This window comes from Poecilia mexicana, unplaced genomic scaffold (genome assembly GCF_051168715.1).
Source record: "Poecilia mexicana isolate PSO_F unplaced genomic scaffold, ASM5116871v1 scaffold_18, whole genome shotgun sequence".
NCBI classification, from domain to species: domain Eukaryota; kingdom Metazoa; phylum Chordata; class Actinopteri; order Cyprinodontiformes; family Poeciliidae; genus Poecilia; species Poecilia mexicana.
The window spans coordinates 25,377,958-25,405,925 of NW_028263387.1; the positions used below are offsets into that span (position 1 = coordinate 25,377,958).

Here is a 27,968-nt window from a genome sequence, read left to right on the forward strand (position 1 = left end):
AAGGTGCTGGAGAGTCTTGCCCAAGGAACCAACAGTGATGGATGAGGTGAGGACTTAAACTGGCAACCAGTTGCAGGACAAACTCTTACCAGCTTCATGCCACAGAAAACATCTGGCTTGAAGCCTTCTTTGGGCCATTCCTCATCTGGAATGGGGTTTGGAGGATTTTCAAACTGTGGTTGGATGATGTTCCTGCCAGCATGGGTCACAACCAGAACATGTGCAGATGAAACACCTCCCAATGTCAAAATGATTTCATTCTTTATGCCAAGTGACCCAACCTGGTCATTTTCTTCCTTCAACCCCACAACTTTGTATTTTAGCTCATTTGTGCTCAACATGTTTCACAGAGAACTCCTGACTTGCAACTTATTTATGGAAATAAAAGTTGCAACATTTGATTTAAATAGCATGACTACAAGCTACGAGGTGAAACCAAGTTTCTCATTTCACAATTTTTATTTTGTTTTTGTTGGGGGGGAAGCAGACATCCTCCACTGGATCCGTTTTAGGCCTCAGCAGGTGGCAAGTTTTTCCTGACGCAGATGGAAGGCAGCAAAGTAGAACACTTCACGTCATCCCAGCACTTTTTTTCTAGGAGCAATAAAACAAAAACATCAGATCATAAAAACCACCAAGTGGCCTACACTGTCCTGAAATATTTTTGGAAAGGTCGATCAAATAAAATCACCTCCTGTTAGTGCAGTAAATGTATATAAAGGTCAATTAAAGTTAACATGCACAAGTTTTCCACATGAGTCCCAGCAATGAAAAAACAGATTGTGTGAAATTCTCTTTTACTTGAATAGTTCATCTGAATGCAGTGCTGAAGGGTAAGTGCATTATTAGGCTGTCCTGGACACCAGTTTGTGTAGGTCAAAGGGCTTCCATCGCTCCACAACCAAATGTTTGTCTGGAAGACAATGTACAGCAGACGACACGTTTCATTCAGTGTTTCACAAAATACTTAACCAAAGTGTACTGGTTGCTATACCTCCTGTCCATCAGAGCCTCCAATCCATGCTTCTTTGGACTTTCGAGTTGCCGTAAATATCAGAGTCTGAAGCTGATCGTTATCCTCCTGGCTGTGAACTGAAGCAAGGTTTGCCTCCAAGGTCAGACAGTGTTTCTACAGATAAACACATAATTCTGTGAAGCAGCTTGACTTTAAGAACTGCAAATTACAACAGCAAAAAAAAAAATTGAGAACATTGTCAAATCACCTCAGCTGCAGCCCAAGTCTTGATATCGGCAACGTAGCGGAAACAGCGATCGTTGATTGCAGTCCAGTCAGTGGGACACTCAACAGACCTCCGGAACAAATGAATTTTTTCTGACAAACAAATGCAAAGGAAATAAAAACATCCACTGACCGTCACCAGGAGAGCCATCATCTGGGGCTTTAGAGCTTTTAAACAGGATTTGGTATGTTTGTCACATTATTATTTCTTTATATTCAATAAATACTCACCGTCACCATGTACCAGTGAACATTTCTCCATTATGAAGAGGAAGAACACAGCCAACAACTTCATGGTGCAGATGACACAATGCAGATTTGCAAGCTGAAGAAAAGTCAACACTGACCTTAGGTACAGCTTTTACTACAAGGAGAACCTTAGAGCCTCTTTTTACCAGATCACACAGGCAAGTTTGTAAAAGATTAACAGAGGCACTGCTGCAAATTATATAGAGCTTGAGTTCAAATGTAGTCAATTTTATTGTTCAGAAATGACCACACCAAAAGTGAGTCTACACTGGCCCTGGGATCCGTCAAGTTCAATAATAGTTAAAACCCATTTAAATAAAATTAGACTGCTTGGGGGAGGAATAAGGAAAACATAAATACACCCAAGTGTTCCAACAGAAACACACAAATCCTGGTGAAAAAGAAAAACTCCCCTTCCACTAGTCTCAATCTTAAACAGCTTGGGACTCAGGGACAGCATAGGTCCTCATTTATAACAAGCCAGAGGGCTACAATAGAAACTCACCTTCCATAAAATATACACTTTTAAACAATAACTACCCAAAAAGAACTAAACTAAAGCAAAACTGAAACAGTAGCAGGCCAACCTACACACAAGAGATCAAGTTAAACAAGCATATTAAGCAACCAGATAATCATGAGAAAAGGCCCCCTGCCTTCTCGAAAGTGAAACCAGTAAAGGTGCTCCTGACATCACTCTCTAAAGTTTGTTCCCTAAATCAATCAGTGGCAAAATCAGAAACAAAGTCTAAACCCACCTCAAGATCAATGTTACACATACCTCTGTATGAACCATCAGCCTGGGATGTGAGCTCCTCAGCCATCAACCTGCTTTTAAATGTAAATGCTGATTACCTGTCTCCCTAACAAGCCAGCTGCGCTCAGTCACAGCGTCTCCCATATATGGGCAAGAGGAAGAGTGCGCTGCAGCCTACTTCTGGGACAAGATGCCCCGGCTCCAAAACAAAACATACATGTTAAGAAAATTCAAACAATGGTGCAAAAAAAAAAAAAGATAAGACATTTTATCAGCAAACGTGATGCAGAATGATCTGAATTCTTAGCCAGCCAGCACCGTTAGTCCTTACCGCAGAACCACTGGCTTTTTGTAGAGGCTTTAATTTAGCTACTTTCACAAAATGATGAAATTGGATAGAAATTCCTGATTCATCAGGAACTGAAAGTGTTACAATGAAGTCCTGTACTTTGTCAAAATAGGACAAAACAAACTGATGAGCAGCCGTCTCAGCACACAAAGCAAATTCTCCAGAGTTAAGATTTCAGGGTTAGAGTACAGTGTTGATACTTCAGTGTTGTTTTAACCATAAATTACTCACTAAAAGTGTAATAACCAGCAGTACCAGATTCATTTTTGAGGTGTGGGTCCATTTGGGTGTTTTGTCACCTCTGTTGCACATTTTGAATGTTAAGTTGACATGAGGACACTTGTCAATCAATTCAGTGGGTTTGTCCCAATTTGTCCCAAAGTATTCGCCTCTTACCTGGAGGACAAAGTTGTTGGCTCTGCCTTGCTCTGGGGTCTGGCTACTGATTTGCTGATTGCTTGTTATTAAATGAGCAGTGGTCAAAGTGATTTATGGAAAATAATTGGAAAAATGGTTACAAGTTGTCAGTGGGGAACATGGACAAGACATGCTTTATTTAAGCATTTCTATATATTTATAGACTTTATTCCATTTTCAAAACTGGAGTCTGGAAATAGATAAATTAGATAAATGCCTAGAGCCGACCTAAGAAAAGCTAAACACAGTGATTTAAAGTTACTAAAGCCACATTTTGTTATCATTGCATCATATGTTTAAAGCTACTGTATGTAACTTTTTCGAAACCGTGGATTCCCCCTTGCTCTCTCCTGCATCAGGCAGCATAGCTCTGTTAGCATTTCATAGAGGTTTTCGCTCTACCTGTCTCAGCAGCTGCACGGCATTTATTTTTAGCTCTTTAAGGTAACAATCACCTCTTAGAGCCTTCCTTAGTTTTGCTGGTACAAATGACTCAAAGTTCTATGGAGAAATGTTGAGGGCACAGATTAAGTCCTTCAGAAGTTGTTTTCCAGTCTGGCTCTGTGCTCTTCTTTCATTTGGGAAATTATCCAGATTCACCAGATTTTTTTTCTTTTCTTTCTTTTCTTTTTTATTAAATTACAGCCAATAGTGTCACAGTGTGGCATTGTCTAAAATTACACCAGTCAAACGCAAACGGAAAGTGATAAAGTTAGCCTTCCTGTGTTTACTCTACAGATTACAGTACAGAATGAACCACGGTGCGTCATCAGTCCATCGGTTGAAAAAGATAGACGTGCATGGGGAAAAGTATAACAGAAGATATATATTTTCAAAGTAATTATGAATTTGGTGTATCACAAACATAATTATTTTAGTTAATAGGAAAACTACAACATATTTAGCCCAACATGTTCAACTAATCCTGGACCCCTTAATCGGTTTAACATCCTCAGATGAGGATGGGGAAAGTAATAAAGTAAAAGCCTAAATGTGGAAACCCCATCATATGATAAGGGTCAAAATGATAAGGATTTATTTTTAGAGAGTTGTAACTTTTCAGATAAACCCAGCAGCTCTTGGCGAAGCGTTTGCTCATTCTGCCAGTCAGAGGACTGACCTCAGACTTTGGTCAAGATTTGGTAACACTAAAACTAAGTCCAGTGAATTTTGGGTGTATGTCAAATTACAATGTTGACTTCAATCAAAGGAGTTAAAATGTGTTTTTATGTAGCTTTTGAGTTCAATAAGTTGAGGGCCTCTTTAGATACAAAGGTTTTAAAAATTGACTGAGTTCGGTGGTACTGTGTGTGGAGCCTATGCAGATCGGCCCTGGTCCTCGACCCAGCTCTGACGGGTTCGACTCTCGACCCGTTGATCTTTGCCACAAGTTTTCTCTTCGCTCTCATATCTCACTTTCCTGTCAATCCACTGAAAAACAAAGACAAAAAAATCCTTAACAACAAAACAAACTTAAGTCATTTGAAGTAAAGTGACAGGATTGACCAGCAAGGTGTCCCACAATGCATTTTCTGGTTTCTCCATGTCCAGGATGGCTGCAGTTGAAGTGTTTTAACTTAAGGTAAACGTTCAAAGCACCAGGGTTTTTTATGGAAAAATATTGTGGTTTTAAAGGCAAACATTTCTGATTTTCTATCTGCTCTTCTCTCCACCACACCAGCTGTTGGCTAGTGGTAACGCTCAGCCTCTCCCGATTCAAACTCATCTCATTAAAGTTAGAGTTAAACAGCTAAATGTGATTGAAATATTTTCTACCTTCAACAACAACAAACATAACTTGCGTCTATAAAAGCAATGCAGCCAGTTTAGCTAGTTTTGATTTGCAAGCCATAACGAGGCAGTTTATTATGATTCAGCCAAAGTAATGAAACAAACTGCTGTCTGATTTTTACTGTTAATGTACTCAGGACCAACCAACCACAGCCTGCAATGGTTTGCCTAATTTGCCAATTTTTTTCTGTTATAATCATTAAAATGACAAAAAATTAAGTCTTGAAATATATTTTTTGCTGCAGTTACTATGTGATGTCAGCAGGTGGCAGAGTTGCACCTTTTGGTATTCTATTTTTTACACATTTGTAATGGTTTAATTTAATTGCCTCTTAAAGGTATCAGATGAACCTCTGTTATCCTTTGTTGCATTTGAAAACAACACATCTGAACAGTTCTTCAATTAAAATATCAACACCTGCTTCTGCAACCCTGCCTGACATCAGATGATACAGAACAAACTATTATTACAAGCAAATGGGACAGAGAGATAACTAAAGTAAACAGAAGTGTTGAACGTGAGCCTGAATGTTGGAGCCAAAGCAGATCAGTTAACGAAAGCTGGAAATATCATCTTACATGGATCAATGTGAAATTAAATTAAAGCATTCCACTCAATGACTCAACAAACTCAAATGTATTTTAGAAGAAACATGTAACAACTGCACTTTAAATGTTAATACTGCAGCAAAGAAAGTAGCAAACTAGGAAACTTTCCCCATTTTAAAATTTTCATTAGTTTCAGTGAGATAAATTCTCTACACTCCTAGAAATGGCTGTAAATTTACGGTGGAATTCCAGCAGTAACGTACTGTTATTCCAAAATACGGTAGGATATTGTCAATTTGATGTCTTCTTCTGTTGTCACAAGACTGACGACTAGCAGTAAACTACCGCAAAATAATTATTCAATACAGCTCTTTTCCTAGGCAAGACATTTTACTTGTATTTGCATCTTAGAGAACCGGCATTTAAAGACAATATTAAATGGAAAGAAAAAAAAGTACTTTCCATAATAAATCTTTTAGGAAATGAATCGAAATCTACAGAGCATAATTAAAAGTGTTACATTACAATAGGCCTTCGCAGCGCTTCGCTGCTCGGGCCTAATTACTAGTGTTGGTGTTGTATGTTAACAATATAATAATAATTAAACACTTGTTTAGTCAAATTCAAAGATAGGTTTGTCAGTTTCCCTAAAGAGATGGTCTTTGATAGAGAGTTGCTCCCACAATCGCAACATATCTGTGACGTCACGTGTTTGCCCTGGAGACAGTAGTATGGCGTCTTGTCTGGATCTTATCATAACAAGGTAGTTCCCCAAAGCTATTAAAACATGCTCTTTTTGTTCTTTCTTTAATGTATTTATGTAATGTAATGGTGATGTATTGTCTCAATGTTTGTAACTCCCTGGCGGACATTATACCACACTGTATGCTGCGTTTATACTGTTATATATTCTGTATCTCAATAAAGATCAATTAAAGAAAAAAAAGGTAAGTTCCATGTTAAGACCATCATGTTTTTGTTTTGATTATTTTTTGTGAATGCATTAACTTTCTGTTTGCGCAAGAGTATCAACTTATGCTTAACGTAAGTTTATTTGTTTGGATATCGCGGTACGACTGTTCAGTACAGGGGTCTGTTATGATGACTTCAACACATTTCTTCTGACAGGTTGGTAGAAGAAATGCTGTCCAGAATGTTTCTATAAGCTGATTAATTTCTATAATCCATAATGTCTGAGTTGTGTTCATGGTAATTATTTCTGACATTTTTATGCTTTATGTTGTAGGTGGTGAAAAATGCTCTCCAGGGTAAACCGGGTGGACAAAGTATTTTCAATGACTGTGATGGTGACACACACACACACACACACACACACACACACACCCCCACGCACACCCCCCCCCCCCCCCCCACACACACACACACACACACACACCCCCACACACACACACACACACACACACACACAGGTGGGTCTGGTTAGTTTTGCTCACACTTCTCTTTAAAATCTTTATTTATTATCCTAATGTGTCTCCTATTTATCCTGTTGTTCCTCCAGGCTGGGAAAACCAGGCGTTCTTCTGTTGTTTCATGTGCTTCGTCCTACATCCAAAGGCCACAAGAAGAATCCAAAACAGCTCATGTCAAACTGTGGACCATGTTTTCAGATATGTGCAGGTATGTGGTTATTCTAATGATCCTACTTCTTTGTAGAAGCACTTTCTCATTGGCTTTGTTTGCTATCTGAATGTAGCTGTGCTGCTAAATATATTTAATAATTTTTATTATTCGTCTTCTTATCATTATGTCAAAGATGCAAGCCAGTGTTGAAGCCTTCCTCATTGCCGTACAACCAGGACAGCCCTTCCTCCTGCATGTTGGTGAAAACAAGAGCAGCACCAAAGACACTTCACCATCAGTGATCACAAGATCATCCAAGGTAGCTTTTGATGAACTTTCAAAGCACACTTCACCTTAAGTGCAAAGTACCATGAATTCCTCTATAACTTCTGCACATTAATCCAGCCTGCAGTTTTCAACATTGATGTGACTTGCACGACAATCGAGGAGTTTAAGATCCTTGCTTTTACTTTACCTGGCAGAGTGGACACTCTTTATTATGATGATCATTTAAATGCATACTGTATCAATAAGAGGATTTGTTTTGTGTTCTTCCAATTAAGGACTTGGTTTATTACAGTCCCTGTGGCAAGCAGTTTTCTGCATGGTCAGCATTGAAGGCCATATTGTCTTTGAGAGGCTCCAGCCAACATTCCAGACAGGACAGTGTTGTCCATCTTCTACTTCTTCAACCTCCAATATCAACATGAGGCAGCCAAGACTTTGGAGTTCATTCAACGGTAAAACCATTCCTGTATTTTTTTTTTTACAATGACACGGTTTGAAACTTTTAAAGCAAGTTATGATTAACATTTATTTATATATTGTACCAGCTGTATTCATAATGCCACACTATTTATATTCTCAGGATTGTCCCATTTTTGATTTTGTTTTTTAGTTGCTTCATTGGGATTAACCCAGAAAGGGGCACAAAAGCTGGTCATGGGAAGATGGTATCCAAAAACACAGGAAAGACCATTCAAAACAAAAAGTGACGGTCAATGTTCAGGTTTCCACCCTCATCAAAAACCTGATGGACTTTGAGTGGCATCTCATTCAGGTTAGTTGTTCTATTCTTTTCTTTGAAATCTTTCTGTTTCCATATTATTTAGAATCTAAATTGTATTGTCTCTTCTTTTTCCATGTTGGACGGTGCCTTCATCTGCTTCTAATAAAGTAAGTGCCACTTACACAAGTGGCACTTACTTTAATAGATGAAAAAACCATTAATAGTTCACATCTTAAAACCCTGTTAATATTAGAATTCCACATTATTTCAGCCATGTTGAATTTCAGATTTTGGAAGTAATTTTCTTTGATTTGTTTAGTGATACCTAAAGCATGGATATTTCTTTAAGAACTGTGTTTTTATGTTCATAAGATTGTAGAAATTGAGTTAAACCCAGTTTTTGTCACTGTAAACTGAAAGTCTTCAATTTTTATTCCAGTGTTGGTGAAACTATATATGGACTTTGAAGGCCTATTTTTTTATTTTTTACCAGTTCTCTGAGGAATGGTTTTGTGTTATTCGTTTTGAATGTTTGAATATACTGGAAATATATGTGGTTTGAGGCATAGTGGTGCCTTTAAATAAAAATTTAGTTCTGAAGGTTGCTTATCACATCCTCTTTTGTGTTATGTGAAGTTCTGATTATACAGATTATGCATTTTAGAACCTCACCAATTGTAGCACTTCTAAGAAGCCTACACTGGGTCAGGTATTAATGTCCTATCGTAAAACTAAGACTGTACTTTAAAAAGTAGCTTTACAGTTTTCTTTGCAGTAGCTTTCTCATAAAGTGAATGCAGTAGTAAAACTAAATTTACTGTAAAAATACTGGAACGCTACTATTTGAAGGTATATTTACTTTCACCACTATATTTTACGGTGGCCAACAGATACAAACACCTAGCAAAGATGAGAAAAACACATGCAACAAAAAAGAAATGCAAACAAAAAATGTTGAAAACAGCAGTGATCCAGACCACTAGGGGGAGTCGAACAAAGAACAGCTGTGTTCGAAGTCGGGTTTTGTATCCTTGGGTTCTCGAAGACCGGAAGAGAGAAGCTGTAGCTTTCAGCTACCTGCTTAGCCTCTACCGTGGCGTTCTGTTGCTTAGCAACCGTGACAACGTGAATCACATAGTGGCGAAGGAAAAAAAAAACTGACTCGAAGTATTTTTTTCTCCTTATTTCTCTATTACTCTTAACTACCGGACTTGCATTGACGGTAATCTGCTGTCAGGATTAATTACGGTACAGCTACTGTGTATTTACAGTAAACTTCTGGTGTCTATAGCTGCCAGTATTTGACAGTAAATTTACAGGATTATTTCTTAGAGTGTACATTTATAACTCCATTAATATGAAATCCTGAGGAAATAACTTCAAACCTTTGATGAGAGCAGTCCCAGGATAAAGTAAAGACAAAAATACATCACCAGCTGATAGAAAGTAACGTTTCTCTGCTTTTATGAGGAAAGAACCTCAGGTTTGACTAAAACTTGTTATAATGTGATATTTATATTGTAATAACTAGCATACAATAGTGTTACAAATAATTTGGCAAAACAGAACATCACAAAGTCAGAATAAACCACACATTGTCTTGTTTTGATTCCTCAAAGTTTTATTCTTGCTAAGCCAAAGAACAGAAGAAAGTTTTGCTCAGATGATCCTTTATTATAACTCATTCAGTCTGATCTGATTACAGAGAGACAATCCAGCTGCTGTTTGCTTGTCGCTTCATTCCTTAGGTTGCATTAAAGACAGAAATGATATGAAGTGAAGAAGCAGAAATATATTTTGGGTTTTCTATGAAGGTGCAAAAAGGCAGGTAAACAGAAACTCCTAGCATTCATCCTCCACTGGTTCTGTTTTACACATCAGGCCTCTTTGGGAACCTTTTTTTCAGGCCTTCTTGGAGCAGACAGAAGGTCGAGGGTAATGACACCAGCAGTCATCCCAGCACTTTTCATCTAGGAGCAACACAACAAACATCAAATATCAGTCAAACGTCACATATAGAAAATCCTGAGGTGGCAGATGAATTGTACAGTTGAACTAGATATTTGTATACACAGAATAAGTTAAATCTGACCAAACTTGTCTTGTTTTAAGTTGGATACAACTACCAAAATTATTATGATCTTCAAATTCATAAGTTGACACATTTTGGTCAGTGTCATTGATATCTGTCTCAAAGTCAATGACTTGGTTCAAATGTGTGGAGATCAACTAAAATGTTTATATGCACAGTAAATCAGCTTTTCACCCAAGACCGGTGATACCAACAGAAAAACAGACTTGTGTGATATTTCTTTACTTGTATAGTTCATCTGCAGGCAGTGCTGTGTGCCTAATCCATTATCAGGCTGTAGGTAACACCAGTTTGTGTAGATCATCGGGCTTCCATCACTCCAAAACCAAATCTTCTCCTGCAAGACAAAGTTCAGCAGATGACACATTTCATTCAATGTTTTATAAAATACTTCAGAAGTAAATTGTACTGGTAAAACTACCTGCTGTCCATCAGTGCCTCCAATCCATGCTAGTTTGGACCCGTGACCTGCTGCAGCTATCAGATTCTGAACCTGATGGTACTCGTACGCGTTGTGAACTGATGCAAGGTTTGCCCCCTTGGACAGACAGTTTTTCTACAGATAAACACACAACAACTAAATGAAGTCTGTTTTATTTCTCACTGTGAAATAAAGCAGAGCAGCAGGAAATAAGAGCACAATGTTGTTGGAAATCACCTCTGCATTTGCCCAAGTCATGTCATTGGGAACATAGAGAAAGCAGCGACTGTTGATCGGAGTCCAGCCAGAAGGACAGGTGATGGATGTCTGGATCGAGTCAAAATGTGCTGATGAAAAACAAACACAGGCTTCCAGCTAAATGGTTTATGTGGCATTAGTTTGATAATAACTTTATTTTGTGACAAATTATAACATCAAAATGATGCAACAATAAATTTATTCTAAAACATAATGCCCACATTGTCAAGACATAACTCAGTGTGTACTTTAATTTATTTAATACTCACTGGCCTGAACGACCACAGAGGAAACCAGGAGGAACACAGCCAACAACTTCATGGTGGAAATGATAAGATGCAAATTTGCAAGCTGAAGAAAAGTTAAAATAAAGCATACATGTTAAGAAAAACTGTGGCACTAAGACAATAAGAAATTTGATCAGCAAACCTGATGCAGAATGATCCGTCTTCTTATCCAGCCAGCACCTTCAGTCCTTACTGCAGAATCACTGGGTATTTATAGAGCTTTTAGTCTAGTTACATCCACAAAATGAGGAAATTATATGGGTAGAAATGACCTGATAGTTCACATCTAGTTCAACAGGAACTTAAAGTTGTGACTAAGTCTATGCAATCGGTTTCTCAATGCTGGGTGGTGGTCTTTGTTTTAAATTACACTTTGTGAAAGTTCAGAGTTCAATTCATCCAGTTATCTTTACCTTAACTTTTCTATTTAGAAAGCAAAAACAGATAAACTGTTTATATTGAACACAATAAACAGCCGTTTGCCTCGTCTCAGGTCGTCCTCAGTGACTGTGGAAGAAAGAGACTAGTGAGAGAGGAAACCAGGACAACGTGACCAGGCTGAAGGAGCTCCAAGCTTCAGCAGCTCAGATATGAGACTCTGCATCAGGAGCAGATCGGACAAAAGGTTTGGGAGATTTTCCAAAAGGCCCATCAGTTCTGAGCCTGCCAGTGGTCAGTATGTTTCTTTTTTTTTACCACATAAATAATGTGCAAATATAGCTTCACATTTCTTCCAAAACACTGAGGAGTGTATTTAGCGATCACAAAGGTGCAGGAGAGAACGTATAGCTCTGATCGTGAGCAAGCTATTTATTAACACAGATTAATCAGTTAATAAATAGCTTTTCCCCATTTCATATTGTTTCTGAACTGTTTGTGCTTTGCTAGAGTAGGGCTGCAATACGTCGATCGCGGAAGATTTTGAGTCGATCTCGGGATTAACTGAACGACACCAGGAGGCTGAGACCAGCACTTCCTCCTCTGACTCCTTATCAAAGCGTTTGTAATTTTATTAAAAAACAACAAAAATCAGAAAAAGTGTTCAAATGAATGACCCAACAAAAATAATAATCTCAGTAGTTTATACTCAAGCCCAGGCTCGAAATAAAATTCTATATATCTACCCCATTGATGTGTGTCCTCCATCGCTGTGATTATTTTGTTATGTACTGATCCTGATCTGGGGGGGTGAGGTGGGAAGGAGTGTGATGTTTACGTATCTTAAAGGAGATTGGAAATATGCTGCCCTTCCAAGGCCAGACGGGGAAAGCCAATTCAGATACAGAATGTCTTAGGTCGGATAGATTATGAATTTCAATCTTCCCTAAAGTCTCTCCGATACATCTCAGTTCCCAATTATCCAAATTAGTTTGGTTGTTCCACTGAGCCGAAACTAGCAACTTCTCCAAGATCGATTCTATTCCCTTAATGAGCTTTAGAGTCCTCAGCAGGGCTGAGAGTCTCAGAAAGACTCACATCCAACTTGCGTCTCTGTCCACACCGACAGTCTGAGTGTTTGCTGCTAGTTCGGCCAAGTCCGTCACAAATTCGTCAATAAGCCAGGAATCCACAAGCTCCAAACAGCAGAAATCCTGTTATTATGAATAAATCCCACCGGATGTGTCCCCGCAGGACAAGAGGGCTCAGTTGCAGGACAAACTCTTACCACCATCATACCAAAGAAAACATCTGGCTTGAAGCTGTCTTTGGGCCATTCCTGGTCTGGAATGTCTTGCCTGAGTTTGGGGGATTTTCAGTATGTGAGGTTGGATGATGTTCGTGCCAACATGGGCCAAAAGCTTTGTATTTTAGCTAATTTGTGCTCAACACATTACAGAGAAAACACCCAACTTAGCAACTTATTCAAGGAAATAAAGGTTGTTGCAACATTTGATTTAAATAGCATGACTTCAAGCTACAAGGAGGTGAAATGAAAAACAGGAAGAGTTTCTCATATCACAATCTTTATTTAGTGTTTTATTTTGCAGGAAAAATAAAACATGGAGCAGTGTTGTGGAAAAAAATTATTACCAAGCACTGTTCAGGTAAAATAGCTGGAGATAGGCACCAGCAACCCTCCTGACCCCACTAGGGACAAAGGTGTACAGAAAATGGATGTTCAGGTAAAATCACTCAATCAGGTTTATTTATGAATGGTGCACAACTCAGAGAGCTTGTAGGACAATCAATCATGAAGCAGATCTGGATGAAAAGCTCTGCCAGGCAGAGTCAACACATGAGTTTTATACCAAGGATAAGGAATTCAAAACAAATGGGTAAGACAGTCTGGTTCTCATGCAGCTGTGGGAAACAACTTTCAACCTTGTACATGTAGCCCAAATAGCTTCATTTGCTGAGAGTTAACATTTAATATAACATGATCAGCAGATGTTAACTTGTAGTAATTTTCCACCACAGCAGTCATCCTCCACTGGATCTGTTTGAAGCCGCAGCTCCTTTGGGTGGCGAGTTTTTCTTGACGCAGACAAACGGCATCCTAAGAGGACAACTCACGTCATCCCAGCACTTGTCAACTAGGAACAAGAAAACAAATCAAACATCACATCAGAAAAATCACTAAGCAGCCTACACTGTGTCATAAAATATTTTTGAAAAGTTGATCAAATAAAACTTTTTACCACAAAAATATCACCTCCTGTCAGTGCAGTAAATGTAAATTTAGGTCAACTAAGAAGTTAACATGCACGATAAATAAGCTTTTCACCCATGAGTCCTTTTAGCAACAACAACACAAAAAAACAGATTGTGTGAAATTTTCTTTTACATGTAGTGTTCATCTGAATGCAGAACCGATGGCCAAGTCCATTAGGCTGTTTAATACATCAGTTTGTGTAGGTCATAGGGATTCCATCGTTCCACTTAAAAGCCCTTGACTGGATACAGCAGATGACATGTTTCATTCAATGTTTCACAAATTACTTAACAACCAAAGTGTTCTGGTAACAATACCTGCAGTGTATTAGAGCCTCTGATCCATGCTGCAGTGTTGAGACCAGTTGCCTTTAATACCAGTTTCTGAATCTGTTCATAATCGCTTTTGCTGTGAACTGATGCAAGGTTTGCCTCCAAGGTCAGACAGTGTTTCTACAGATGAGAACATAATGATGTGCTGAAGAATTAGCTGGACTTTCACACTTTCACAATTAAGAACTGTAAAATAAAAGACAGCAAAAGAATGAAGAGAACATTGTTGTCTGAAATCACTTCAGCTGGAGGAAAAGTCTTGGTTTTGCCAGCGTAGCGGAAACGGCGATCGTTGATTTCAGTCCAGCCAGAGGGACACTCAACAGATCTCTGGAGCAAATTAGCTTTTTCTGACAAGCAAATGCAGAGTTCAGATAAAATGGGGTAGGTGGCATCAAAATGATGTAACATTAAATTTATTCTACAAAATAACTCTCACATTGATTAGAAATAACTCAGTGTGTACTTTGAAAAGTACAGTGGTGACATGTTAAGATAATAAGCTAAATAATCTGGAGAAGGAGTACAAATGATACAAGATCTATTTTTGAGTTTGCATTTTGAACTCTAATGCAGAGGAAATAAAAACATTCACTGACCGTCACCAGGAGAGCCATCATCTGGGGCTTTAGATCTTTTAAACAGGATTTGGTATGTTTGTCACATTATGATTTATTTATATTTAATAAATACTCACCGTCACCATGTGCCAGTGAACATTTCTCCATTATGGAGAAAAGGAGGAGGAACACAGATAACATCATGGTGCAGATGACGACACGATGCAGATTTGCAAGCTGAAGAAAAGACAGTCCTAACCAAGAAATCATTACTGATATAAATTTGTTATAAAAGTATTACTGATTGCACTTTAAAAAATTAGGTCACTTTATGTTATTAAAGGTAAAGTTTAAACGGTAATGATTTCTTGGTTAATGTCAAGTTGTCATAACAAAGACATTTTGAATAATGTCAACTTTGTATTAAAAGTGTCATAATTTACCGAATGACACTTTATGACAACAGTCATAAATATTCATGAAGGCTTATTGATGTTCATGACAGGTGTTATGTCATGTTTATGACAGGTGTTATGACAGTCTTATTCACCCCCATTCAAATAAAGTGTTACCCAAAGGGGTTGGCTCTGCCATGCTCTGGGGTCTGGCTACTGTTAGAGATTTTTTGATATCATTTTGTTATTACATTAGTTTATATTCAGTCTAATGTTAATCAGTATTATTGTGATTTTCAGTTAAAGTGTTCTCTTCCTTATGTGTGTATAAACTGACCTGGAGGTCACGACTGTCTGTTCATCTTCATGTGAAACAGTTAACTCTGTATTTCTCAGACCTTAAATTCTTATCAACCAGAATACCTCCTAACTGCCTGTGTGCAGCCGTATTTTGTCTTGTTGACAATTTGACCAAGATTTGAACCGGGCTCAGGCTGTAGATCAGATATCACACCTGGGTTACTAGTTGTTTGGGTTAGAAGTTTTACGACCTCTGTTGTTTTTCCTGACTGCCCCCTTGGCTGTTTTTCTTTGACAATAAAACAGGGGCTCACGCGGAAGCAGACCAGAACGCTCTGTGAACGGCTCGGAGGAGCTGCTACCAGAGACTTCTCCTTTTGCAAAAGCTTGGCCATAAAATTCATGTACGTTGTCTGTGGTTCTTTTATGTAGGTTCAAGAAAAATACCCATCAGCTACTGATTTGCTGATTGCTTGTTATTAAATGAGCAGTGGTCAAAGTGATTTGTGGAAAATAATTGGAAAAATGGTTACAAGTTGTCAGTGGGGAACATGGACAAGACATGCTTTATTTAAGCATGTTCTATATATTTATAGACTTTATTCCATTTTCAAAACTGGAGTCTGGAAAAATGTAAACGTTGGATAAAAGCATGTGAGGTGGCCATTTATGTAATGTTTGCAACTTGTAATTTCTACTAATTTAGTTTTCTATTTTGGGAAGTTTAGAATTTATTTAAGTTAAGTTTAGATCCACAATCTGTAGTTAATTTGTATATTTGAATTGATTATGTTGGTAATTGGTTAGACCTTCCCATTAATTTGAGTAACTAAAACACACCGGGTGCTGAGTGGAGCGATTGTTTGGCAAATGTTTGGTGTGTGGATGGGAGGTTTTTTGTAAATTATTTTTTGACCACTTTCAATTTCACTTTTCATTTTTTTGTACTTGAAACGTCATATTAAGTTTACTTTCATTTTTGACTAAGTTGTAGGACATTTTTGGTAATTATTTTGTCGCTATTTTTACAAGAAATAAAAAACATATTTTTTCAAACAAATTAAGTCGGAAGTGCGTTCAAATCAAAAACCACCTGTTAACACCCACGGCCTTGGTTGGAATATTGTTTTTTGGAAACGAGAAGGCCGCGACAGCATGCAGCCGACCAAAGAACAGCCAGATATGGTGATTGATGGTATTAAAGCAACATGCCAGTATGAAGGTTTAGTTGTCAGTATATGCATTTGCTGTACATTTTGAAAGAAACTATGAGTTTGGTGTATCACAAACAGCAATTTTTTTAGTAAATAGGAAAATTGCAACATATTTAGGCCAACATGTTCAACTAATCCTGGAATCCTTTATCAGTTTAACGTCCTCAGATGAGGATGGGAGAGAGAGAGCAGCACAAGCTGTTCCTCTTCCTGCTCCAAGAAAGAAGCAGTTTCAGATAAAAACATTTAGATGAAAACATTCGTTTTTTATCTAATGTTTTCAGACAAAAACGCTTTAACACATTATATCAATTCAAAAATCAGATTAAAACAACAAAAAGTAATAAAGTAAAAGCCTAAACGTGGAAACCCCATCATATGATAAGGGTCAAAACGATAAGGATTTATTTTTAGAGAGTTGTAACTTTTCAGATAAACCCAGCAGCTCTTGGAGAAGCGTTTGCTCATTCTGCCAGTCAGAGGACTGACCTCAGACTTTGGTCAAGGTTTGGTAACACTAAAACTAAGTCCAGTGAATTTTTGGGTGTATGTCAAATTACAATGTTGACTTCAATCAAAGGAGTTAAAATGTGTTTTTACGTAGCTCTTGAGTTCAATATGTTGAGGCCCTCTTTAGATACAAAGGTTTTAAAAATTGACTGAGGTTGGTGGTACAGTGTGTGGAGCCTGTGCAGATCGGCCCCACACCAGCTGTTGGCTAGTGGTAACGCTCAGACTCTCCTGTTTCAAACTCATCTCATTAAAGTTAGAGTTAAACAGCTAAATGTGATTGAAATATTTTCTACCTTCAACAACAACAAACATAACTTGCGTCTATAAAAGCAATGCAGCCAGTTTAGCTAGTTTTGATTTACAATTCATAACGAGGCAGTTTATTATGATTCAGCCAAAGTAATGAAACAAACTGCTGTCTGATTTTTACTGTTAATGTATTTCTTCCTATTGTGAAAGTAAATAAAAGGTGCTACAGGTCTTTTTCTTTAAGTTTTTACTTACTGTAGGATTTTTTTGGTTGTTCTGCAACCAAAAAGCTCCTCATTTTACTGCTCACTGAAAAGTGACGCTCTCCGTTTAGTGGCCATTTTTGTCACTTGTTGACAGTAGCTCTCCCGATCGATCTGATTGGCTGGATTTTCAACTCTAATCCAACCAACCACAGCCTGCTATGGTTAGCCTAATTGGCCAAGCTTTTATGTTTTTTTTTTTAGTTATAACCATTAAAATGACAAAAAACAAAGTCTTGAAATATGATTTTCCGCTGGAGTTACTATGTGACGTCGGCAGTTGGCAGAGTTGCAACTTTTGGTATTTTATTTTTTACACATTAGTAATGGTTTAATTTAATGGACCTTACCACAGGGGCCGTGTTTCATTGGCAAATGAGACACAAGTGGACTAAATGTGGACTAGCAGACCAACAGAAAGTTTTTGCGTCAGGACTCGAAAAAGAATGGTTCTCCACCGTCAGTGGGGAATCTGTACAGGCGATATCAGGTATCCTGATCGTATTTGCGGAACTAAAATTCACAGATTTCCAAAATCTGAAACGGAAAGCCTTGCTTGGATCAAAGATTGTGCACGACCGCATTTGCAGCTCAACCGTCGTAGGATCAATAACAACAAAGGACTGTCTGCTGGTGTAAATATTATTGTTTTGCTTTCTTTGTGTTTAGTGAATGAAAAAAAGAAAGTCAGTAATAAACATCCATTATGAAAACCTTTTAGCTAAGTACAGCATAATGGCAGTACCGATACAACTTCTACACCTTGAAGCCTGTCTGTTACAATGTGCAATGTGTACCGTATCTGACATGCATTAAAGATTTTATTCTACCTGAAAAGGCTTTTTACTAAACTGTAATTGTGTTAGCCACGTTAGCACCGAGTGCAGTGTATCAGGCCTAGGCACACTGAAACATTTGCCGGCAGAAATGCTAAAGTAATCGACTCAGACATACGTCGCAGAGAGTCAGTCGAAGTGAAAGACGCCATGTTTACATAGAAACTAAGCTCCACGAGGCTTTATTTGTGAGACATGCAGCCACGTGGGATTTTAGGGGGCGTTTCTGGGCGGAGCTTGGTGAGGTCCATTGGGTCAAGACTTAAAGGTATCAGATGAACCTCTGTTATCCTTTGTTGCATTTCAAAACCACACATCTGAACATATCAACATCTGCAACCCTGCCTGACATCAGATGCTACAGAACAAACTATTATTACAAGCAAATGGGACAGAGAGATAACTAAAGTAAACAGAAGTGTTGAACTTGAGCCTGAATGTTTGAGGCGAAGCAGATCAGTTAACGAAAGCTGGAAATATCATCTTACATGGATCAGTGTGAAATTAAATTAAAGCATTCCACTCAATGACTCAACATGTCAAACAAACTCAGATGTATTTTAGAAGAAACAACATGTAGCAGCTCCACTTTAAATGTTGATACTGCAGCACAGAAAGTAGCAAACTAGGAAACTTTCCCCACTTTGAAACTTTTGTTTAAAACATTAGTTCCAGTGAGATAAAATCTCACTTTAAATGAAATTTTTGGTGATTTACTTGTTGCCTATTATTTGCCTGTTTACTGTGTCCAACAACACATTAATTATATCTAGGAACATTGTTAACTAATTATTATTAAATCCAGAGGAAATAACTTCAAACTTTCTTCCACACATGCCTTTTAATGAGAGCAGTCCCAGGACAAAGTAAAGCCAAAAATACATCACCAGCTGATAGAAAGTAACTATTCTCTGCTTTTATGAGGAAAGAACCTCAGGTTTGACTGAAACTCATCATGTGATATTTATATTGTAATAACTAACATATGATAGTGTTAAAAATAATTAAGAAAACAGAACAACACAAAGTCAGAATAAACCACACACCATCTTGTTTTGATTCCTCAAAGTTTTATTTTTTGCTGGACCAAAGAATATAAGAAAATTTTGCTTAGATGATCCTTTATTATAACTCATTCAGTCTGATCTCATTACAGAGAGACAATCCAGCTGCTGTTTGCTTGTCGCTTCATTCCTTAGGTTGCATTAAAGAGAGAAATTATATGAAGTGAAGATGCAGAAATATCTTTTGGGTTTTCTATGAAGGTGCAAAAAGGCAGGTAAACAGAAACTCCTAGCATTCATCCTCCACTGGTTCTGTTTTACACATCAGGCCTCTTTGGGAACCTTTTTTTCAGGCCTTCTTGGCGCAGACAGAAGGGTTCCAGTGAGTACACCACATGTCATCCCAGCACTTTGCATCTAGGAGCAACACAACAAATCAGTCAAACATCACATAATGAAAACCTGAAGTGACCTAACAAGATGACTGAAAAGGATTAACTAAACTAATTTGCAACAATAAATTGTCATAAGCTTTTGCTGTTTATGTAGTAAATATACAGTTTTAACCAGACATTTAATTACACAGAATAAAAAAAAACAGTCTGAAATTAAGTCAGACCAAATGTCTTTGTTTTAAGGTAGTTTGAATTGTCAAAAGTATTTCTATCTGCTAAATGCCATAAAACTTGGCAATAATTTCTTTTGGAGATTTCTTTTGTAATTTTCTCCAAATTCAGAAGTTTACATACATTTGGTCAGTATCATGGATAACTATCTTTTGAACTGAATGAGTTTGATCAAATGTAAACTTCTGCTTTCAACTGTATGTGGAGGTCAACTAAAAGGTTTATATGCAAAGTAAATGAACGTTTTACTCATCAGTCCTTATACGAACAGAAAAGCAGACGTGACATTTTCTTTACCTGAATAGTTCACCTGTAGGCAGTGCTGGCTGTTTTTCCAATTATCAGGCTGCCATGGACACCAGTTTGTGTAGATCATCGGGCTTCCATCGCTCCACAACCAAGTGCCCCACTGCAAGACAAAGTTCAGCAGATGATATGTTTCATTTAATATCTTATAAAATATTTCACAACTAAAGTATCCTGTTAGAAATACCTGCTGTGCATCAGAGCCTCCAATCCATGCTTCTCTGAACCCGTGACCTGCTGCAGCTATCAGATTCTGAACCTGACGGTACTCGTTCCGGTGGTGAACTGATGCAAGGTTTGCCCCCTTGGACAGACAGTTTTTCTACAGATAAACACACAACAACTAAATGAAGTCTGTTTTATTTCTCACTGTGAAATAAAGCAGAGAAACAGGAAATAAGAGCACAGTGTTGTTGGAAATCACCTCTGCATCCGCCCAAGTCATGTCATTGGGAACATAGAGAAAGCAGCGACTGAAGATCGGAGTCCAGCCAGAAGGACACAAATTTGCTGATGAAAAACAAACGCAGGCTTCCAGTTAACTGGTTTATGTGGCATTAGTTTGATAACTTTATTTTGTGACAAATTATAACATCAAATTGAAACATTAAATTTATTCTAAAACATAATGCCCACATTGACAAGGTATGACTCAGTGTGTACTTTGAAAGGTACAATGGAGACATTTTAAGATGACTAATAAATTATCTGGAGAAGGATTGCATTATGTTTAGCAAAGTAAATACAAGAAGATATATTTTAGAGTTTGTGCTTTAGGCAGTCATGCCAAGGAAATGGAAACAATGACTGAAAACATCCACTGACTGTCACCAGGAGAGCCATCATCGGAGACAGCTTTAGATATTTAAAAAAATATATTTTATTTATGATTTCTTAATATTGAATAAATACTCATGGTTACCACTGGCCTGAACGACCACAGAGGAAACCAGGAGGAACACAGCCAACAACTTCATGGTGCAGCTGATAAGATGCAAATTTGCAAGCTGAAGAAAAGTTAAAATAAAGCATACATGTTAAGAAAAACTCACACTGGCACTAAGACAATAAGAAATTTGATCAGCAAACCTGATGCAGAATGATCCGTCTTCTTATCCAGCCAGCACCTTCAGTCCTTACTGCAGAATCACATCCATAAAATGAGGAAATTATATGGGTAGAAATGACCTGATAGTTCACATCTAGTTCAACAGGAACTTAAAGTTGTGACTAAGTCTATGCAATCGGTTTTTCGTGGCCGGGTGGTGGTCCTTGTTTTTAATTACACTTTGTGAAAGTTCAGAGTTCAATTCATCCAGTTCTTTCCCTTTCCAATTATGCCCCTTTTCCACCGGCTCTACTTCAACAAGCCGACCCGACTCGGCTCTGTTTCGGAGTAACCGGGTTTCCACCTGCCCAACTTGGCTCTGTAGCAGGGTACCGCCTCCTGGTGGGGGTGGGGGCGTATCGCCCCGCCTCCAGGCTCTAAAGAAGAAGAGAGAGCTGAGCTATTTTTATAGCCTGATTGTGATTTTTTTCAAGAAAATGTGACAGTGGGAGGAAAGCTGCGATGTGGTGAGGAGGAGCTGATCTCCGCCTTGCAGCGGGAGGAAAGCAGGTAGCTCAGACGGTTCAGGTAAGCTAACGGTGATTTTTGTTTTAAATTACGATGAAACTTGTAATAGTGCCGAGTATACATGAGCTAATGTTAGTCAGGGTGTTGCAAATAACTTAAAAATGTCAGAATTAATTCATAATTTATTCCAATGTGTTTTCATGTTGGTAAACTGCCGCCGCAGACCATCGTGGTTTGTGCAGCCTTTGGGTTGTAGGACGTCTCATCAGTGTTCGTCTTCCTGCCTGCTGGTCGGTCTTTACCTTCAGGATGTCCAGAGACCTTCACCTTTCTGGAGCAGGAATCACATGAGCTCAATATGCTGATGAAATATTTGATTATAAAAATGTGTCTGATGTTACAGAGTTGAAGTGCATTAACAATTTGTTGTTTTTAACTTCTCAATACGTTTAATTATGATTCACCAGATGTCCAAGTTATAGCTGAGAACAAATAAAGCTTTTTTCCTTCTAATCTGACTGGTTCTAGTTCCATGTTTCCACATTTTGGACACTAAGAATTATAAGTTTAAACCGAGTCTTAATTATCACTAAGGTTACAGGTTTTGGACACATTTTCTCACTTTCTTACATTGAAGATTCTCCAGGCAGACAGAAACAGTGAGTGAATAAATGTAGATAATTAACAGTTACTAACGTGTGAGTTACATACAAACAGACATTAAGCTTTATATATACATACAAAAATAATAACAGTAGAGAATTTTGTCAAGAGGGAGAGAGCATAGCTCTGATTGTGATGTTTAGTCCCAGGCCCATGAACGCAACACGGCCAGCAGTAAAGAGCCTTGCAGCCTTAAGAGAGTGAAGTGTTAGACCCTGAACGTCTCATGAAAATATTTAGCAAAAAAGCTTGTTGAGGGTTCAACGTTAATTAGCTGAGAAGTGCAGAAGTGACATTAATAGTTAACTTTTTCACAACATTCTTATTTTCTGAGTTAATCATTAAAATGACCAGAAATAAAATCTTGAACTATTTTCACTCTTTCAGCTGCAGTTACGATTTGATGTCAGCAGGTGGCAGAGTTGCACCATTTGGTGTTTTCTTTGTAAGGTGTGATTTTCACAAACCACAATCACAAAGTGTAGTGATAATCTTTGCATTGTAACGGATAAGCAGGTCTTCCTGCAGAATGCATCTGGTTCCTGCTGGTGCGATACAAGAGAATCTCTGTTTGAATTACTGACAGAAAATCAAGAAAAGTTGATTACAGGAGTCTAGAATAAAATGAAGATTGCTTCATAAAAAATGGATTTTAAAGCTCGTCTTAAAACCCATCTATTTTACTTGGCTTTTAACTCCAGCGGGATCTAGTTTTAAATTGTATGTTTGTTTTGTTTTTAAACTGTCAGTTTATATTTTTGTATTTTTTTCATTATGTTGTGTTTTAATGTACAGCACTTTATATCAGCTACAGTTGTTTTAAAGTGCTATAGCATGGATTGGTTGAGATGCAGTGATTGAACATTTCACATTTATGTCTGGACATGAAACGTTTTATACACTGCCCTACATACTTTTAGTTTCATGCTTCATGGAATTGTCTTATTGTACAAACGGGTTCGATTCTCGACCCATTGATCTTTGCCACACATTTTCTTCTCTCCTATTTTTCAGTGGATTTCCTGTCAATCCATTGAAAAATAACGACAAAAATCCTTAAAAAAAAACAAGTAATTTGAAGTAAAGTGAAAGTTTATGTGACAGGATTGACCAGAAAGGTGTCCCCCCATGCATTCTTTGGTTTTTACCATTTGCCATTATACTTTAATGGTAATACAAAGTAAAAAATAAAGGAGAACATATCGACTTAATTATAAAACTAATCAATTCAATTGATAAAATGATGCAACAGATTCAACTTAAATACAATAATTGTGACTCAACATGTTCGTCTTGGAGTAGCTTTACACATAGGCTGCAGTTGAAGTGTCATAACTTAAGGTAAACGCTCATAGCACCAGGGTTTTTTATGGAAAATATTGTGGTTTTAAAGGCAAACATTTCTGATTTTCTATCTGCTCTTCTCTCCACCACACCAGCTGTTGGCTAGTGGTAACACTCAGCCCCTCCTGATTCAAACTCATCTCATTAAAGTTAGAGTAAAAGAGCTAAATTTGATTGAAATATTTGCTACCTTCAACAACAACAACAAAAAACTTAAGTGTATCAAAGCAATGCAGCCAGTTTTGCTAGTTTTGATTAACAAGTTATAAGAGTTTATCATGATTCAGCCGAAGTATTGAAACTTACACACCCTAGTGAAAAAAATGTATACTTAGTATATTTCAAATATACTTAGATTTGTGTAAATATATTTTAAGTATACAAAGTATTAAGTGTACTACTTATAAATCAGTGGTTCTTAACTAAAACAGGTAAGATCTAGTAATAAACGGCATTAGCTCCAGTTCTTACTCCGGACCAGATGGTGGCGGTATTGCACACTTTCAGTTGTTTTTTTTTAAAATGCGCGTGCCATAAAGAGAAGAACATTCACGGAGCCAGAGAGGATAACGGACGCTGTTAAATTCACAGTTTTTACTCGCATAATATTGCCTTAAAAGTAGAGAGGGCCTTGATAATAGTTAGTAGTTTTGGTAAATTAAAGCTGGTGACGTCCTAGTCTGAGTTAGACGACAACACAACAGGACAAAAACCGATGGAAATGAAATATGGGTCACGAAAGGAACCGAAGGGATGAAGGCTAATAACGTTTTGCTAGCTGGAGGTAAGTTTTCTTATTAATTATCTTCGTTTAATTATAAACAAAGATATAAACCAACTTATGTTGGTTTCAGAAATAATTATTTTATCAATTTTATTGTGACTTTTATGGTTTTTACTATAACAAGCATTCATGTTATAACTGCATATGGAGGCTGTTTGTAGCGACTTCATCATAAACTTAAACTGGTTTTAATTAAGCTCAGTATGCCAAAGAGACTTCGATAATATTGTGAGGTTGCTGTTATAACTCGTTCATCATTGTTTTTATCTTCACCGTGTTTTTGCAGTCTAAGCAAATGAAGGTGAAAGAGGAACCCAGGCGTCAGGAATTAGAAAACCTGCAAAGTTCTTTGCGTTTTGTTGCTTTGCTGCCATGATTCTAACACACCTGAGCAGCTGTGCACAGCAGCAGCAGGTCTCCTTCGCTGCCACACAGGTGTAAACCCAGCGATCGTCTTAGCCCTCATGTTGCATTTGAAGGTGGTCGGAAAAACAGCTTACAATGTGTTAGCAACGGATTAAACAGTTTTAAGTGCTGAAGAAAAAGTTAAAGGGCCCAGATAAGGGAAGTGTGGAAGCCCTTACTGTATTAACTGGACATGGCAGTAACAGAGAGTTGGCCACTCTGAGGTAGAAACAACAAACTGCTTCCAGTCCAAGGTGGGGCACAGTGGACTCTGGGGCTGGGCAATGTCCCCCAATGCCGCTGGGCCTGAACTGGCCACAGTTTTAACAGCAGAAACTGGTGTGTTTCCAACACTACGTGCAGAATAAATGTTATTTAATTTGAAAATAATTGGACATAATTTATTCCCCTTGTTAATCTAACGTTTTTCTTTCATACATTTTATTTGTTGTTGGCTTTCAGGGCCCTGTGATGGACTGGTGACCTGTCCAGGGTGAACGCTGCCTCTCATCTGATGGCTGCTGGAGATGGGCACCACCAGCCCCCCTCACCACCCTGCAAGGATCAGTGTGTTCAGATCATGGATGGAAATATTTTAAGGTAGTTTGTCTCCTTAGGTCCACACTTAAAACAGCTTCAAAGTTGATGCCAACATCAACTGATTTTAATATATTGATGACTATTTTTTTTTCTACTTTTAACTTACACAGGCAAAAAGACACCCAGAAAAGTTCTCCCACCCCAGGCATCCGGTCCCAATCATCATCAGTTCAGATGATGCCACATACATAGAGTCCACAACGTCTTAAAATTGTAAGTCATACATTTTCTTTGCCGTTTTTTCAGTACTAGTGACACTCTCCGTTTAGTGGCCATTTTTGTCAGTTGGTGGCAGTAACTCTCCTGATCTATCTGATTGGCTGGATTTTCAACTCGGGTCCAACTAATTGGTCAAGCCTTTTTTGGGGGAACGGGGTTTCATAATTAAAATAATATGAAATATGTCTTTCCGCTGCAGTTACTATGTGATGTCAGCAGGTGGCAGAGTTGCACCTTTTGGTATTCTATTTCTTACAGATTAGTAAGAAATAGTATTAGTTTGATTTAATTGCGTCAAGACTTAAAGGTATCAGACGAACCTCTGTTATCCTTTGTTCTGTAGCATCTGATGTCAGGCAGGATTGCAGAAGCAGGTGTTGATATGTTCAAATGTGTGGTTTTGAAATGCAACAAACTATCATTACAAGCAACTGGGACAGAGAGATAACCAAAGTAAACAGAAGTGTTGAACGTGAGCCTGAATGTTTGAGCCGAAGCAGATCAGTTAACGAAAGCTGGAAATATCGTCTTACATGGATCAGTGTGAAATTAAATTAAAGCATTCCACTCAATGACTCAACATGTCAAACAAACTCAGATGTATTTTAGAAGAAACCACATGTAGCAGCTCCACTTTAAATGTTGATACTGCAGCACAGAAAGTAGCAAACTAGGAAACTTTCCCCACTTTGAAATTTCCATTAGTTTCAGTGAGATAAATTCTCTACATTTATTACTCCATTAATATGAAATCCTGATGAAATAACTTCATACCTTTGATGAGAGCAGTCCCAGCACAAAGTAAAGACGAAAATACATCACCACATGATAGAAAGTAACTTTTCTCTGCTTTTATGAGGAAATAACCTCAGGTTTGACTAAAACTTGTTATAATGTGATATTTATATTGTAATAACTAGCATATTATAGTGTTAAAAATAATTCGGGAAAACAGAACAACACAAAGACAGAATAAACCACACATTTTCTTGTTTTGATTGCTCAAAGTTTCATTTTTTGCTATACCAAAGAATATAAGAAAGTTTTTCTTCAGTTTGTGTAGGTCATAGGGATTCCATCGTTCCACTTAAAAGCCCTTGACTGGATACAGCAGATGACATGTTTCATTCAATGTTTCACAAAATACTTAACAACCAAAGTGTTCTGGTAACAATACCTGCAGTGTATTAGAGCCTCTGATCCATGCTGCAGTGTTGAGACCAGTTGCCTTTAATACCAGTTTCTGAATCTGTTCATAATCGCTTTTGCTGTGAACTGATGCAAGGTTTGCCTCCAAGGTCAGACAGTGTTTCTACAGATGAGAACATAATGATGTGCTGAAGAAGTAGCTGGACTTTCACACTTTCACAATTAAGAACTGTAAAATAAAAGACAGCAAAAGAATGAAGAGAACATTGTTGTCTGAAATCACTTCAGCTGGAGGAAAAGTCTTGGTTTTGCCAGCGTAGCGGAAACGGCGATCGTTGATTTCAGTCCAGCCAGAGGGACACTCAACAGATCTCTGGAGCAAATTAGCTTTTTCTGACAAGCAAGTGCAGAGTTCAGATAAAATGGGGTAGGTGGCATCAAAATGATGTAACATTAAATTTATTCTACAAAATAACTCACATTGATGAGAAATAACTCAGTGTGTACTTTGAAAGATACAGTGTTGACATCTTAAGATAATAAGCTAAATAATCTGGAGAAGGAGTACAAATGATACAAGAAGATCTATTTTTGAGTTTGCATTTTGAACTCTAATGCAGAGGGGAAAAAAACATCCACTGACCGTCACCAGGAGGGCCATCATCTGGGGCTTTAGCTCTTAAACAGGATTTGGTATGTTTATCACATTATGACTTATTTATATTTAATGAATACTCACCGTCACCATGTGCCCGTGAACATTTCTCCATTATGGAGAAAAGGAGGAGGAACACAGATAACATCATCATGGTGCAGATGACGACACAATGCAGATTTGCAAGCTGAAGAAAAGACAAAACAAAGCATGCATGTTAAGAAAATTCAAACAATGGTTCAAAAAAGACACTTCATCAGCAAACCTGATGTGGGATTATCTGCCTTCGTAGCCAGAAAGCAACTTTAGTCTTTAGCGCAGA

The 27,968-nt window shown here is 37.9% G+C and overlaps 2 protein-coding genes across 7 annotated transcripts; both read right to left on the minus strand.

Annotated features, from left to right (window-relative positions):
• Nucleotides 1-440: 440 nt before the first annotated feature.
• LOC106907335 (ladderlectin-like) lies at nt 441-27,817 on the minus strand. 6 transcript variants are annotated; one of them, XM_088015800.1, is made up of 6 exons: nt 27,797-27,817; nt 1,478-1,531; nt 1,224-1,333; nt 995-1,129; nt 802-913; nt 441-594 (listed from the first exon to the last, which is right to left on the minus strand). In XM_088015800.1, exons 1-6 carry the CDS (start codon nt 27,798-27,800, stop codon nt 509-511), a joined length of 501 nt encoding a protein of 166 aa, XP_087871926.1. In that variant the 5' UTR covers nt 27,801-27,817; the 3' UTR covers nt 441-508. The 6 variants fall into 6 exon arrangements, with proteins under 6 accessions (XP_087871926.1, XP_087871925.1, XP_014828467.2 ...); XM_088015799.1 differs by lacking the exon at nt 27,797-27,817 and adding an exon at nt 2,271-2,397 and having other exon boundaries at nt 1,478-1,565; XM_014972981.2 differs by lacking the exon at nt 27,797-27,817 and adding an exon at nt 2,271-2,397 and having other exon boundaries at nt 1,472-1,565.
• LOC106907337 (ladderlectin-like) lies at nt 9,538-11,253 on the minus strand. The gene is made up of 6 exons (XM_014972984.2): nt 11,143-11,253; nt 10,983-11,064; nt 10,693-10,802; nt 10,456-10,590; nt 10,260-10,371; nt 9,538-9,912 (listed from the first exon to the last, which is right to left on the minus strand). Exons 2-6 carry the CDS (start codon nt 11,032-11,034, stop codon nt 9,845-9,847), a joined length of 477 nt encoding a protein of 158 aa, XP_014828470.2. The 5' UTR covers nt 11,035-11,064; nt 11,143-11,253; the 3' UTR covers nt 9,538-9,844.
• Nucleotides 27,818-27,968: the final 151 nt, after the last annotated feature.